This window comes from Equus asinus, chromosome 1, assembly GCF_041296235.1.
Source record: "Equus asinus isolate D_3611 breed Donkey chromosome 1, EquAss-T2T_v2, whole genome shotgun sequence".
Taxonomy (NCBI): Eukaryota; Metazoa; Chordata; class Mammalia; order Perissodactyla; family Equidae; genus Equus; species Equus asinus.
In genome coordinates, this window is record NC_091790.1 from 153,115,502 (window position 1) to 153,131,036 (window position 15,535).

The 15,535-nt window shown below is 39.4% G+C and overlaps 1 protein-coding gene across 9 annotated transcripts in view; it reads left to right on the forward strand.

The window, feature by feature from the left end:
- Window positions 1-15,535, forward strand: part of DNAH11 (dynein axonemal heavy chain 11) — a 295,517-nt gene that overhangs the window by 32,851 nt on the left and 247,131 nt on the right. For all 9 annotated transcript variants that reach the window (XR_011503420.1, XR_011503427.1, XR_011503430.1 and 6 more), the window contains exons 9-14: window positions 1,601-1,717; window positions 6,175-6,312; window positions 6,624-6,748; window positions 7,576-7,771; window positions 10,138-10,242; window positions 10,395-10,787. Coding sequence is in view for 6 of the 9 variants with exons in the window: in XM_070510015.1 (XP_070366116.1) it covers window positions 1,601-1,717; window positions 6,175-6,312; window positions 6,624-6,748; window positions 7,576-7,771; window positions 10,138-10,242; window positions 10,395-10,787 (1,074 nt within the window). In the remaining 3 variants the exon portion in view is untranslated. The remainder of the gene's footprint in view (window positions 1-1,600; window positions 1,718-6,174; window positions 6,313-6,623; window positions 6,749-7,575; window positions 7,772-10,137; window positions 10,243-10,394; window positions 10,788-15,535) is intronic.

Genomic DNA, 15,535 nt, shown 5'->3' on the forward strand with positions numbered 1-15,535 from the left:
AGGATGGAGATTAGCAATTTTTCCCTGTCTCAGATATTACTTATTTACTAAGGGTTCAAATAATGTTTGAGGATCTTAAGTTGTACGTTCCTTGTTGCCATACCAAGAAGAGGGATAAGTTAGGCATGTTACAACTTGTTGGGAAGCTGTGTTTGCTTTTGAAAGTCAGTGATCCTTGAATGAAGAGGCTGTCTGACTCAATTCAGGAGGACTGGAGACTTCCTCTTGATGCTAAGTATAACATTGTGGTCTGTGACACACAGCGCTCTAGAACTTTGCTGTTACACTCTGTTGTCAGTGTGCGTTAAATGCAGCATAAGGTGCCTGCCTTCATAGAAACATAGAAACATCATGGCTGGAGCGTGGGCTGTGGAGCCAGTTTGCCTGGCTTTCAGTTCTGGTCCTCCCGTTCACCAATGGTGTGACTGTGGGCAAATTATTTAACTTCTCTGAGTTTCTTTTGTCTATAAAATGGAAAAAATGTTATCTGCATTGTATGTTATTGTGAGAATAGAGTTAATAATGTAAAGCACTTTAGAACAGAAAGCTGAATAAATGTTAGCTGTTGTTAGTATTATTACTATTGTTACTATTAATAGACGTAGGCTCAATTTATGGAGGTAGTGGAGGACGTCATTAGGTTAGATGTGTGGCACGTGCTCCAGGGATAGTTTGCCTGGAAAGCCCAAAGTGTTTCTGAATTTCTGCAACTTCTTCACTATAGACTGTGGATTGCAATGCTATGCAGATGATAGTTAATCTTTCACTGTTTCATTCTTTCTAATTATGGGAGTGGGTGTTTATGTGTTAGGAGGAAACCGGGGTTTGTTAACTGCCTATTAATAACACAGTGGGAAAATGTAAGAGTATTCTGTTTCGTCTCTGTCGCTAATGATGCTTTCTTATAGATCTGTGATTTTAGTTCTCACCTGAAGAAATAGTGTTGTCTGGTAGGTTTTCTGCTCCATGAAAAACAAGACAAAACTTACTATTTATAGATTTACTAAAGTTATAATGAGAATGGGTTCTCTTTTTTCTTTTCTGAAAAGCACTGCTTTTTCATTTATAATCAAAATGGATTGGTAGAAGGACAGACTAGTGAGTCAAGGTACTGATGTTGGGGTCTGAGCCAGTGGAATTATGAAAACCTGGGCTGACAGTGCTAAATGTTCAGTGCTTCTATAAGGCTGTCACTTGAATAGTCAGTCAGATATAGCTTTCTCTCTCCCTTTTTTTTTTATTGGTCAGGAAGATTGGCCCTGAGCTAACATCTGTTGCCAATTTTCCTCTTTTTGCTTGAGGAAGATTGCTCCTGAGCTAACATCTGTGCCAATCTTCCTCGTTTTATATGTGGGATGCTGCCATAGCATGGCTTGACAAGCAGTGTGTAGGTCTGCACCTGGGATCCAAACCCATGAACTACGCCACTAGGTCAGCCCCAAGAGATACTTTTCTTGATCTTCCCTAGAATCCTGCTATGAAAAATAAATTCATGCAGAGAGAGAGGGGGAAACAGCGGGAGGTGTTATGCTTATGTGATTTGCTATTTTCACTGTTGGATTCTTTCCTATAAACTACTATTTTACTTTTAATTTTGCAGGAATTTGAAAGAGATTATGTTGTGTTTAAGTCCAGAATTTTGGATTTTGACAGAAGGCTTGGGACAATTCTTTGTGAAGGTTTCTTTAACTGCAATGGTTTAGAAGCTGTATTTAAGGTTAGTGCTGAAGAAGGTATCATAAAAATGTTTTACTAATGAATAATTTAGACTGTTAGATGAAGGGAGTGAATACATTCCTTTCTGATCCGGGTAAACTATTAACTAGTCACATTCTCTTCATATTCAGCTCATTGAATTATAAGCTTTGAATGATGCACTAATGAATAATGAAGTTTACTTCAGACAAGGTCAGTTTTAGGACATTGAACTATTGATCTTTTCTTGCATTCACAGTCTTTTAGCTCTCATTACCTTTAGAGCAAGTTTAGCTCTACAAAATATTGGTTCAAAATTAAGCCACAGTGAAAACTATCTATTAATTCAAGAATTTCATTTCTTTACCATTGTTTCCATATGTTGGGCTCACCTGCCTACTTTATTACTTTGGCTGAAACAAATAGCAATTTATATGCTGTATTTCATCAAGTGTAAGATGTCTGATTATCAGACATGCCATTATTTTGTGTATGAATAAAGAAAAATACTGCCAGAAAATTATGAATCCATTGATTATATAATGTAGTCCAATTTCAGAGATGTTAAAATGTGAAAGAATGTCATAGAATTGATGAAATATGATATATAGGTATTCAGAGTTACATAAAATAAAAGCATCTTGATAGTCCTCCCAGATGGAAAGCTTATAACGTAGGGAATAGGGCACTGTGTGAAACTTGATTTTCAAAGAAGAGAATTGCAAGTCAAGTGTAAATTCAGGTGACATCCCCAAAGAGGAATCGAGGCTTCAATATCAGAAGAAACACAGCTAGAGAATCCTGGGCACAATTCGTAGAAAATGGCAGTGCAAAACAATATAACCGACACAGACTTTATGTGAAATATTTGTTTGATTTTGACTTTCGAAATTGTTGGTCAGATGGTCATGAAGCTGCTTGTGTTTTGTGGCCTCAGTCAAGCGTTTTAACATGAGAATTCATGAGGATCAAGTAGTTCTTAGTCTTTTAAGAGGTCTTGGATGAAACTGAGATGCAGCTGGCTAAAATATATAGCCTGTTGTTATAAAGTGAAACCCCCTGTAATCCTCTCTCTCAAAAATTATCTTTACTGCTACTTTTTCTTTGACTAGTTATGCATACGTATTTCAGAATATGCCATCATATTCTGGTCCTTGTAACCTTTTTCACTTAACAATGAATCAGACATATTTTTCTTGCTTTTGTAGTGGAATTCAACAGTATTGCTTTTAACGGCTACGTAGTAGTCTGTCATATTCTCTGTTGCTGGAACGACTTTTGTGCTTTTGTAGACAACTGGGAGAAAGAATGTAGAGTGAAATCTCAATTACAGAGGGCTCCTGCCTTTTCTAACTCAAATCTCTTTGCTTCTCACAACCATTGATGTGGATTCTATTTTAGCACATGCCAGTTAGTTTTTTCTAAACAATTTTCTCTCTTACCTTATTGTCATATACTTTTTTCTTTAACTTTCCACATATTTGTACCTTGTCTGCTGAAAAATAGGAGACCTTGCCCCTGTAGGCTCTGCAGAGGTGGGACGTCATCTTGGAGTTTTTGTGATATCTAGACTGCCTTCTGCAATAACTTAAATAAATCAGGCACCTATTAACTGCTTGTGGTTAGGAGCACTGACTGGTTGTCACAGTACTGAAATGACCCACCAAGGGTAAACTGCAGGGAGAGTACTAGCAGAAGAAAAAGTTACCGTGTTGTATATTTAGAGAGAAAATGATTTCTACCATAGGTGTAGGATGATGAGCTCTGACTATTTACTGTTGTATCCCAGGGAATAAATATTTGCAGACCATTCTCTGAAGACCATGATTCAATGCCTGCTCTTGGCAAAGACATGACCAGGAAGGGTGCTGGCATCAAGCACGATTCTACTTTATTATAGAACTAGTACAACCCCTACAGTGTTGGCACTCACAACAAAACAAGACAAAATACTAATAGATGGTTCTCTAAAATGCAGTATCTCTATGTGAAGATAGACTGAAGTGTGTAAGACAAAAAAGTGTCTAGGAAAGTCTTCAGATAGTATCATTGAAAACTATAAAATTGTGAAGTGTATATGCTTCAAGTGGCACTATATTAAAAAAATCTTTGAAAGAGACAAACCTAGGAAAAATATAAATATCTACTACTTTGAACAGTGGCAATGGCATTATGAAAAGCCATATTACATAATGAAACTGAGAAGAAAAAAATTAAGGTAAACCTTACAGGTCTCAAATGGCATATTTAGGAGAGAAGCATATATGGGAATCAGTCTTGAATGTTTGGGGATTGATCTGAAGGACATCGTCTATACTTTTCTGTTAGTTCCAATATGAGAAGGAAGCAAGAGGTTCAAATGACCTTTATTCTCACCCTGGAAGGTACTTTTTATATATTTGTGATGTTAAAAAATTATAATAATATATACTTCTTAAAAGATTAAGACTTGTCTTACTACTACTTTCTGGCTTTACACCCTCCCCCAAAGAATATTTTCCTTGTCTCTTTCCTCTTTTGCCCTTGGAGTTCAGTCCCACTAAGCATATCAGGTAGGCAGAGTGATGTAGCTAGAACATTTCTGGTATTGTTTCAGTTGTGGTCAATAGGATAAGTGTTTGAAAGAAGATGTTATGAAATAAATGTGTTTCCCTGCTGTTGCTGAAGTACCTTTCTTTGTTAAATCCATGAGACAATGTTTACTTTTCAATTTTAACATGAAGTCCTAACTCACCAAAACAATGGTTGTGAGAAGAAAGTTAATAATTTACATTTTTCTAGATAGCAGCTAACCAAGAAGATTTTAAAATATTTAGCAGTTTTTACAGTAGTTATAATTGGTATTACCAGAGAAAAAGCCAGAATGTGTTTGTCTAAATTGGGCTCTCAGAGATGGTTAGATTTACATTTTAGTTTGTATAATTATTTCATTGTGTTGATTTTTTTTTTTCAGCGAATGTAGTTTATGAAAATGTTTACAATGAAGCTGTTTTTTAAAGAAAACAAGTATGGGGAAACACCTATTATTTCCCCAAGAGGAAGGACAAAGCTCTCTTTTGCCCCATTGCTAACAAGGCACAAAGCTTGGCATATGGTTTTCTGCCATGTTGATTGTAATTAGTTATTTCGGGGAGATATCCTCTTCTATTTCAAAGAAAATGTCTGTATAACAGGCCTTATAACTAACATTTTATGAAGCCCATACAAAGTAAGCAAATAACAAAATAACAATCTTAAATGGTTCCTTGGCAGATAAGAGGTTGCCCAGGGAATCACAGATCCCAATGGCAGGCTGCTGAATGTCAGACGCCAGCTCTGCCACCGGCTGTGTGAATCTGGGCAAGTTACTCTCTCCCCATAACTCAGTTTCCTTATCTGGGGCATGTGATAACAGCATTTTTAAGGCCCGTTAAAATGTAGTGCCTGGCACAGAGCAGTATCTGAACATTGGTTATATTAAAATATGTATTTTAATTAAATTTTTGCTTGTAAGGAAAACCATCTTATGCTAGAAGAATCCATGTGGGGCCAGAAACAAGACAGGAAGCTAATGGGAGTCCAAGGTTAGGCTGCCCAGCTAGCTAAGCCTTGTGGAAACTGGTGGCGAAAGTTGGTTTGGATCTGGGGGCTCCCTGGACTGAGTGAGAGGAGTTTGAGGGCCCTGCACTCTTCTGCTTGCTGGCAATGTGGTCCTGTTTCAGTCCACATGTCTGCTGTTTTCTGTCTCTCTACTCATTGGCTTCCTCTGCTTGCTAGAAGTTTCTGTTCTCTCACAATTTTGGCGGCATAGGTTCAGCCTGCCACAGCTTGATTCTCTTTCTGAGAAAGAATCTAATCAGCTCGAGGCATTGGTTTGAGCCGGGACATTGACGTGGAAGGAACTGTCTGCCTGTGGTTGGTTGTCTGTGGAATAGGTCCCCACTGCTGCCCCAGGCCACTGTGTTGGGCATGGCTGGGTCATGTGGTATGCAACACGGGTGGTCATAACAGGACAGTCACTGTGACTGATGCATCCAGTATAATTATTAATGGTGTGACCTAGAGGTCCTTGATGTGGATATTCTTATATCTAAAGAATACATGTGCAAGAGGGGAGAACGAATAACGAGTACATGAATCTCGCTTCTGTTCTTATATCTGCAAAGTATCTTCTAAAATATTTCCTGGTGCCCAACAGGCAGAAGGAGTGTTAGCTGCGGTCAGGGATTGCTGACAGATAGTGGTTTGTTTCTGACTCCTCTCATTTTCTGCTGAAGAGAGGAAATTATTTACTTAGAATTTGCTTTCTTGGTTGCATAGAAATCGTAGGGAGATGCAAAAATATGTTTTAGATGTGGAGACATTGCAGGACATTTGCAGGGTTCTAGATTTTTGTTCTATCTCTAGTCAACTAAGAGGTTTAATAGGGGAAAGAGTGAGCTGAGTATTTGTATTAAAAACTCATGGCTCTTAACCTTTCCTTCACTTTGATTTTTATAGCTTTTGACCATATTTTGGAATTTTCTGGAGAAACCAGTTGTCATGGAAATTTTCAGCCCGCATTACAGCACACTAGTGCACATGTTTAATGCCGAGTTGGATATGTGTAAGCAATTGTATAATGAACACCTGAAACAGGTAAGTGGGGATAAAGTTAAGCATGTCCACAGTTTCATTTTTGTGGGTAATGCTATCAAGTAGAACTATATTTAATGATATGTAAAGATTAGATATGGGCACTAAAATTTTTATGCTTTTATTTCATTTTCTTTATGGAGATGAAGAACCTGCCTTAGGAACATAACTCTTCTACTAATCAAGTTACTCAGCACAGAAGTTTCGTGTGTTTGTTCTGTGATACTACCAAAACGAACAGTTGCTTACAAGGTGGCAATGCACTCTGATTAAATGTTCTCTTTCTTCCTCTTCACCAAAATATTAATTTGCAGGTTGAACATGGAAATGTAGTTCTTAACAAGAATATGCCATTTACCTCAGGAAATATCAAATGGGCTGAAGAGGTCCTTGAACGGCTTCAAATGCTCTGGTCAAACTTTGCATCTCTCCAGTGTCTGTAAGTAGTTAGGCTTATTTCATGGTAAAATTAGCCTAATTATACAGGTGGTTTTTATATAGGGCCGTAAGCTGCTCATTTTAGCACTTAAAAGAGTCATTGCCTGCCTTTACTCTTTCCCTGGGCTGGGCTCATTGAGAAGGATTCAGCCCCATGGTTTTGGAATATGTTTAATAGGGCTCTATCATCTTCATGTATTTCCCTGTTTTTGGGTCTTTTTTTCCTTTCACTTTTCCATTTCACCTACAATATGTAGTTTTTTGTTATGGTTTTTCTTTTCTCCAGTGACTAGCACTCCTTTCATTTTGCAGATACTTTTTTTTTTTTTTTTGAGGAAGATTAGCCCTGAGCTAACATCTGCCACCAATCCTCCTCTTTTTGCTGAGGAATCCTGGCCCTGAGCTAACAGCCATGCCCATCTTCCTCTGCTTTATATGTGGGACACCTGCCACAGCATGGGTTGTCAAGTGGTGCCATGTCTGCACCTGGAATCCGAACCAGGCGAACCCCGGGCCGCTGAAGTGAACGTGCGCACTTAACCGCTGTGCCACCAGGCGGGCCCCTGCAGATACTTTTGTACCTTTCTCTTTGTAGGAATTGGTAACTCATTACTATTGGAATTTAGTAAAATCTTTGGAGTTCCATTCGTTTTATAAGTATATCTTTTAAGGCAAAGACGATTCATAAACAATATTTGACCTTTATTGTTTCGCTTCCTGGGTTTGATAGGGTATTTTATTATATTTTCTGCTGTATTTCACATTATTGTAAACTGGTTAGGCTGAAATATGTCTAATATAAATAAAAGAAAAACCATATTCCTACAGATTCTTGGGAAGTCCTGATGATGCCTTAGTTTATCAGAAGTATGTTGAAATGACAACTTTGCTAGACCAATTTGAAAATCGTATCTATAATGAATGGAAAAGTAACGTGGATGAAATATGTGAATTCAATTTGAATCAACCCTTGGTTAAATTCAGTGCCACAAACGGTCTTCTCGCTGTCAACTTTGACCCAAAGGTAGGAGTGTGATGTTTTACAAATGTTTTGTAGATGCCATTTTTATTATAAGTATATTCCTGATACTTCTAGTCATTTATATTTTATTTGGGGATGGAATCATTAGTCTTTTATCAGAGGTTTTTGGCTTGAATTATATTCATAACACATATACCAGTATTTTTAGTTAATTAAAACTTTGTCACGTGAGTTAAGATTTGAGGAATCCACAGGATGTATGGAATGAGAGACCTGTCATGCTTTGAGTGGACAATGGTAAATTTTGATTTGTCGTGATTTCCTTCAAAGGGACAATAAGCTTGAATACATGAAATTGATGGTAATTTTTATAAAACAATTTTAAAAAACACATAAAACAACATATAAATGCCAAAAGCAATATTAACGGTTAAGTAATATCCAGGATGAAAATTACCTTTATTGTTCAGATCTTTTGTTATCCCATAATAAACCACATAATAGAAATTTCATATGGTTTCTGAATGTTTATTTTCTCAGTTTTATTGTATGTTACGTAATAATGAAAGTGTACGAACTTTAATAGTGATTATTACATATATTTGTGTGTATATATATTTGTATATAATGTACTATATGTGATATATACATGATAATTATGATATATATAGGTATGTATATGTTTTAAACATTCCATCTCTAAGTCTGATAGCTTGCTAGGTAGGAGGCACAAAATAAGCTTTCTTCTTTACTTACACAAATATGCTTTACAGGAAAGGGCAAGCATATGAGAATATCTGTTTGTAAGTTACCATGACAAACAAAGTACTAGTTAAACATCTGGCTGAATTTTTAGACAGTGAAGATGATGTATTCGTTTGTAAAGATCGCCCCGTCTTTCGTGGCAGTCTTGATGTGGGCCTAGAAGTGGGAGAGTTAGCCTCACTCAATTTGGTAGTCATAATCTGCACTGGAATTCTGATCTGTTTCCCTAAAATATTACAAAGAATAGCACTTCGTTTTGTTTATAAGTCTCAGCATGTGTACATAAATACATGACCTAGAGAACTGAGGATTCCCTCTGCTTCTGATTTCATAAAACCAACTTATAGAAACTAAATTCCTGAGATGTTTTAGGGAGAATTCCTATGATTGTACCCGAAGGGATTAAGAACGCACAAAATATATTGTACTAGTTAACCTATGGAGTGACAACCCAAGAAGTCAGCTGATTTACCTTCTTAAGCATGTTGTGCGGTCTTTTCCTTAGAACCTGTGATTTTGGGGTACTGTCGGTTCTGCTACAACGTGACATACGCATTCCTAAAAATCACCGCACTGTGAAGGATTGCACAATAAAAAGTACAGAGCTTATGGGGAAAATGGGGGTTGGGGGTCCAGTACTCAAAAACTTTGTCAGTGATACATTAAAAAAATGGGAACTTAGGAAAAGCAGAAAAGTTTTATACATTTTAAATGATTAAGTATTACATAAATACTACAATATATGTGACACTTTTGCTTTACAAAGACCTGAGGTTTGCTCATGGAAGTAGGTGTTGGAAGGGTTGCGATTGCGTCACTGTGAAGTGATGGAAGGAGGGTTATCTGAAACCAGGCAGAAGGTTGTACCACCAGAGTGGGTGGGCATGGCTCATCACACACGTGTGAACTGGGGTTCCTGATGGGTGTCTGATTTGTGCGCATAGGAGCGTTTTGCATACTCCTAAGCCTTTCAGTTCAGTCGGGTGCACTTTTTTAGCATTTACCTACGGTTTCTTGCTGATGAAATTGCAGATAAGCAAAGACAAAATTTGTGGTATGCTCAGATTGCTCCCTAGTATATCAATCATGTTGGAACAAATTTGTCTTTTCAAAACAAGCATTATAACAGAACTAATGGTACTGGGAAAAGACTGCGTCCAATTATGGCCTTCCATTCCAGATCTTGCTGTGCATATGTTGCTGTCTTTTGCTTGAGTTCTTTGTCTGCCAATGGGCCATAGTCAATGATTTAAACCTGTGTTATTTCTACTTCTATATCATATGGAATGTATGACTGTTGCTTTTAGAAAGCGTATGAAGCCTCTTTACCTTGACAATTTGGAAATATAGTAATCACTGGGTGAAATTTTGAGTGTTTTGATTTTAACTTATGTTAAAATAGAACAATTCTTTTTTGAAGAAGAAGAAGATTGGCCCTGAGCTAACATCTGTGCCCATTGTCCTCTATTTTACATGTGGGATGCCTGCCACAGCATGGCTTGATGAGCAGCGTATAGATCCGCTCCCGCGATCCCAAACAGCAAACCCCCATCTGCTGAAGCAGAGCGCGCGAACTTAACCAATGAGCTGGCCCCGAATGATATTCTTAAAATATGTAATAATCCTTGATTTTCTTTTAATAGCTAGTGGCTGTATTGAGAGAAGTGAAATACCTTTTGATGTTGAAGAAATCTGACATACCGGATTCAGCCTTAGCTATCTTCAAAAAAAGAAACACTATTTTAAAGGTTTGTGTTTTTAGATATTAGGGCTTATTTTGAGTAGAAATATTTTGAGTTTTAATTATTAACCTGTAGCCCCATGATACTTTTATGCCTGTAAGAGACAGAGTAGCTTTAATAAATTTGGCACTTTTTGTTTTGGTGTTTCCTTTGCTCAGTACATTGGAAATCTTGAACTTCTTGTGCAAGGATATAATAAGTTGAAACAAACTCTTCTGGAAGTTGAATACCCTCTGATTGAAGATGAGCTGAGGGCTTTGGATGAGCAGCTACAAGCAGTTGTGACATCACTGACATGGCAGGATGACTGCTGGGGATACATCGAGAAGGTGAAAACAGCCACCTCTGAGTTGGAGCGCAGAGTCGAGCACACACAGAACAACGTTACCGTGATCCAGCAGACAATGAGGACTTGGGCTGAGTGTACGCTGCTTCCCAGGAGGGAGCACAGGAGGGAGACTGCCTTTACCTTGGAGGACAAGGGTGACTTGTTTATTAAAAAATACAGGCTAATTCAAGAAGATGGCCGCAAGATACACAGCTTGGTAGAGGTAATTGCTTATAAGGTTTTGAAATTTATAGATCTTTTCATTTAATTTAGAAAAGAGCAAAAATATTTAACCTAATCATGTAGGACTCTTTTTGGGCCTGAAAGAGCATTTTCTATGGTTTTAAGCATCTAAAATGGAGGAATTTGCATTATGTGCCTATAATTTCTACAGTGTTCACTATTCGCATTCCTGAGTGAAGAGATTAGAATGTGAGATATTTTGATGAAACAGAAAGGTTAGAGATAGGATCCTTGTCTTTGTCATAGTTACATCCTCTTTTGGGTGCTGTTAATAGCTACCACTGTTTGTCAATGCCTATACGTGTCAGCCATCTTGTTTACATCATCTTATGTAACCCTCTCAACCATCTCCTAAGGATAGCAACAATAGTTACTCTCCTTTTAACAAATATTTGAGTTTTTAAAACAGTTAAGTATTCCAGTTATCAATTTAAGAGAAGACAGAAAAAACAAAACAAAACAAAAAAAACAGAAGGCAGAAAAATAAAAGCAAACAAACTAAAGTTCGTTGTCTCTTGGATTTTACATTCTAGTCAGGGAAGATAGAGAAAACAACAAATATATAATGTCACTTGGTCATAGGAGCAATGGTGGAAAAATAAAGCAGAGTGTCTAGGATAGGGAATCAGTGCGGGGAGGATGGTATTTTATATGAGATGGTTGGAAAGGCCTCTTTACTAAAGTAGTGTTTCTGCAGAGACTTGAAACAGAAAGGAAACGAGCCGTATGGATATCAGGAGAAGGATGTTCTAGATAGCGAAAAGTGCAAAAGCTTTGAGGTAGGAGCATGGTTGGCCTGTTCAAGGTTAGAAAGCCAGCATGCCTGCAGCAGGGTTTGCGAGGGGAATAGTAGTAGCGGATGAAGTTTGAAAGCAACTAAGGGTACATCACATGGGACTGACGGGCCGTTATGAGAACTTTGGCTTTTACTCTGAGAAGAAATAGCAGCTGGAGACTCTCTGCTCAAAGTTCTTTCCCTGTTGAGTGTAAACCACAGGGGACAGAGAGACCATTAGATTATTATTATTTATTTTTATTTTTATTTTTTGTTGAGGTTATGATAGTTTACAACCTTGTGAAATTTCAGTTGTACATTATTATTTGTCAATCATATTATAGGTGCACCTCTTTACCCTTTGTGCCCACCCCTCAGTCCGCTTTCCCTTGGTAACCACTAATCTGTTCTCTTTGTCCCTGTGTTTGTTTATCTTCCACATATGAGTGGAATCATACAGAGTTTGTCTTTCTCCCTCTGGCTTATTTGCTTAACATAATACCCTCAAGGTCCATCTGTGTTGTTGTGAGTGGGGCGATTTTATCCTTTTTATGGCTGAGTAGTATTCCATTGTATATATATACCACATCTTCTTTATCCAATCATGAGTTGATGGGCACTTAGGTTGCTTCCACATCTTGGCTATTGTAAATAATGCTGCAATGAACATAGGGGTGGGTGAGTCTCTTTGAATTGTTGATTTTAAGTTCTTTGGGTAGATACCCAGTAGTGGGATGGCTGGGTCATATGGTATTTCTATTTTTAATTTTTTGAGAAATAGGAGATTATTTTGATAACCCAGGTGCTGATGGCTTGGATCAGGGTGGTAGTGATAGAGTCATATGCTAAATGTATTTCGAAGATAGAGCCATGATGATTTACTGTGATGAGTCAGAGGAGAGAGAAGTCACGGGTAACTTTGAGAATTTTGTTCTGAGCAACTGGGAGATTGGAGTTTCCCCTTACTGATATGGGGAGGACTATGGTGAGGCAGATTTTGAGGGAGAAGACAGGATTTGGTTTTGGGCAGGTCAGTTAGAGATGCCTGCTCCAGGGGAGATTTTGAGTAGGCCGGCATTGCAGTTTTGAGACTGGAGTTCAGGCAAGAAGTTCAGGCAAGTGATACAGAATTGAGAGTCAGGAGCATACACATCATCTGTAAAGCCATGGACTTAGATGAGATCGTGTAGAGATTAATTGTAGATAGAGAAGAGGTCTAAGCGCTGACCTTGAAGTCGTCCCTGAGGTCAGGGAGAAGAGGAGGATCCAGCACAGGATGCTGAAAAATAGGCCAATGAAGTAGGAGGAAAATCAAGGAAGGTGATGTTCTGTAAAAACAAGTCAAGAAGGAATCTCAAGGAGGAGGAAGAGTTTGTCTCCGTCCCATCCTTATTTAGGACCTGAAAATGAGGACTGAGATTGACCGTCAGATATGGCAATGTGGAAGTCGTTGGTGAGCAGGACAGGAGCTGACCTGAGAGAGTAGAAGGCTGATTGGAGTGGGCTAATGAGAGAAGGGGAGAAGGGGGATGAGACAGCCAATGAACTCCTGAGGAGTTCTGATGTGGCAGGAACGAAACCTGGGCACTTGGGGTGTGGATGTCAGGGATACAGAGGGTTTTATTTTTAATATTGGTTGATGTTTCAGGGTGGTTCTATGTTGATTGGAATGCTCAAGTAGAGAGGAAAAGATTGTTGGAGGAAAGTCCTCAAAGGAATAGGATTTAGTAAATACATGTAGAAGTCAGCTTTAGATAGGAGCATGGAGAGTTCATCTGTAGTAACAGGAGGGAGGGAAGGCAAAGGATAGGAGCATGGTGCTCAGAGGGGGGCAGTGCTGGTGATGGGGGCATGGGAAGGTTGATTTCTTATTGTTCCTATCTTCTTGAGGAAAAAAGAACGGGAATGAAATAGCGTATTCTGTTTGCTTTTGAGCATCCTTGCTGTATGGAGTCTTCTCTATAGATAGATACAGTCCTCAAACCATGGGCTCTCTCCTTTGGGCAGGGCAGACAGATCACACACACTCTGCGGCTGTCATAAAGCCCCGTGGCCTGAGGGTAGGGAAAGTGCTCTGGGGTGAGGCTGGAAATCAGGGCTTTTAGTCTCATGTCTTCCAGAAACTGGGCCTGAATTTTCTCACATATAAAGCGAAGATACTTGTCTCTAGGCTCTCAGTAGGAAAAAAACCACAATGGATTATGGTTTTCCTGCTGGAAATGGAATATAACCAATTATATGCCTTAGTAGTCCACTGTCACTCACTTATTTAAGAAGTGTTTATTGTGAGCCTCCTATGGGCCCAGTGTCATTCTAAATTTTTGAGATAGTTTAGTGAAAAGAACAGATGAAAATCCTTGCTTTTCAGGAGCTCACATTCTAATGAGAGGAGAGAGGTCGTAAACAGTGGTCATAGATGCTGGAATTGATTACATGCTGCAGAAAAAAGATAAAATTAGAGCAGGCACAGGGGTTCTGGAGTGCTGGGTTGGGGGTACAGTTTTAAATAGGAGGATCAGGGTAGGCCTCAATGAGAAGGTCAGATCTGAGCAAAGTTACAGAGTTAGCGAAGCGGGTTATAGAGTTAGGAAATTTCTAGAGTTAGCCGAGCAGGCTTTTGGTGAAGTGTTCCAGGCAGAGGCAGCAGCCTTCGGGTAGGAGAGTACTTGCATGGCACATTTCAGGGAAGAGCAGGAAAATGAACATAGCGGGGGCAGGGGGGAGGGGGAGGGGAGGTCAGACGGGGTGAGGAGGGGCCAGGCAGATCAGGTAAGACTCCATAGGCCTTTGTACAGCCTCTGGCTTTTGCTCTGAAGTACATAGGGAGGGCTTCCAGGACTTCGAAGAGAGGAGTGAGCGTGCTCTAACTTTTCTTGGAAAAGGATTTTGGCTGTTGTGTTGAAACTGCACCACAGGGAGGCAAGGGGAGGAGGAGGGCCTGACTGGTTACTGTGGCAGTAATCTCAGCGACAGATGGTGGTGCCTGGACCAGGATGGTAGCCGTGGAGATGATTAGAAGTTGTTGGATTATGGATATATTTTGCATTAAGTGGGGTGAGCGATTTCCTAGCAGACTGGATGTGGAGCATGAAAGACAGAGGCGCTGAGGATGATTCTCAGAGTTTTGTCCTGATCCACTGGAAAGATGGAGTTGCAGTCTATTCAGATGGGAAAGCTGTGAGAGGAGGAGGCTGAGGCGGGAAGATCAGATTTCAGTTTTAGACGTTTTGATCTGAGGCGTCTGTCAGACGAGTAAAGGAGTTGTGTCAGCAATTGGATTTACTAGTCTGGAGTTTGGAGGAGGGCTGCAAATGCAAATTAAGAGAAGTTGATGGCCATGATATTTAAACCAGGAGGCTGAATGAGATCCCCAAGAACATGAGTCCAGCTAGAGAAGAGAAGGAAATCAAGGGCTGTTCTCTGGGGTCCACCACCCTCAGGAAACCAGGTAGAAGAACCAGCCAAGGTGCAGAAAAGGAGCAACTGACACAGGAGGAGGAAAACCAGGAGAGGGTGTTGTCGTGGGTGCCGAGGGAAGGACAAACTTGTTCACCGGAAAGTAGGGTGTGGTACACTCAACATACTGTATTGATTATGTGAGGAAAAAGAACAACAAAATTAATATGAATTTCAGAGTTTCTGTTGACTTCCAAGATTGTCTGAAATTTCTAAGAAAGTTGTAATTTTCCCTACTGATGTCAGTTTGCCGGGACAAAGACTTTGTCCCTGCCTTCTTTGATTACTTCCTGTATTAGCATGCTAGGGCCGCTGTACCACCAATAATGGGGTCTTACATGAGCAGAAATTTATTCTGTCACAGTCTGGAGCCCAGAAGTCTGAAATCAAGGTGTGGGCAGGGCCATGCTCCCTCTGAAGGCTCTCCCTAAGGCCTGGGCAGGCTTGAGAGGACCTTGGGGGTTCCGGCATGTAAAGAAGGTATACATCTGGAAATT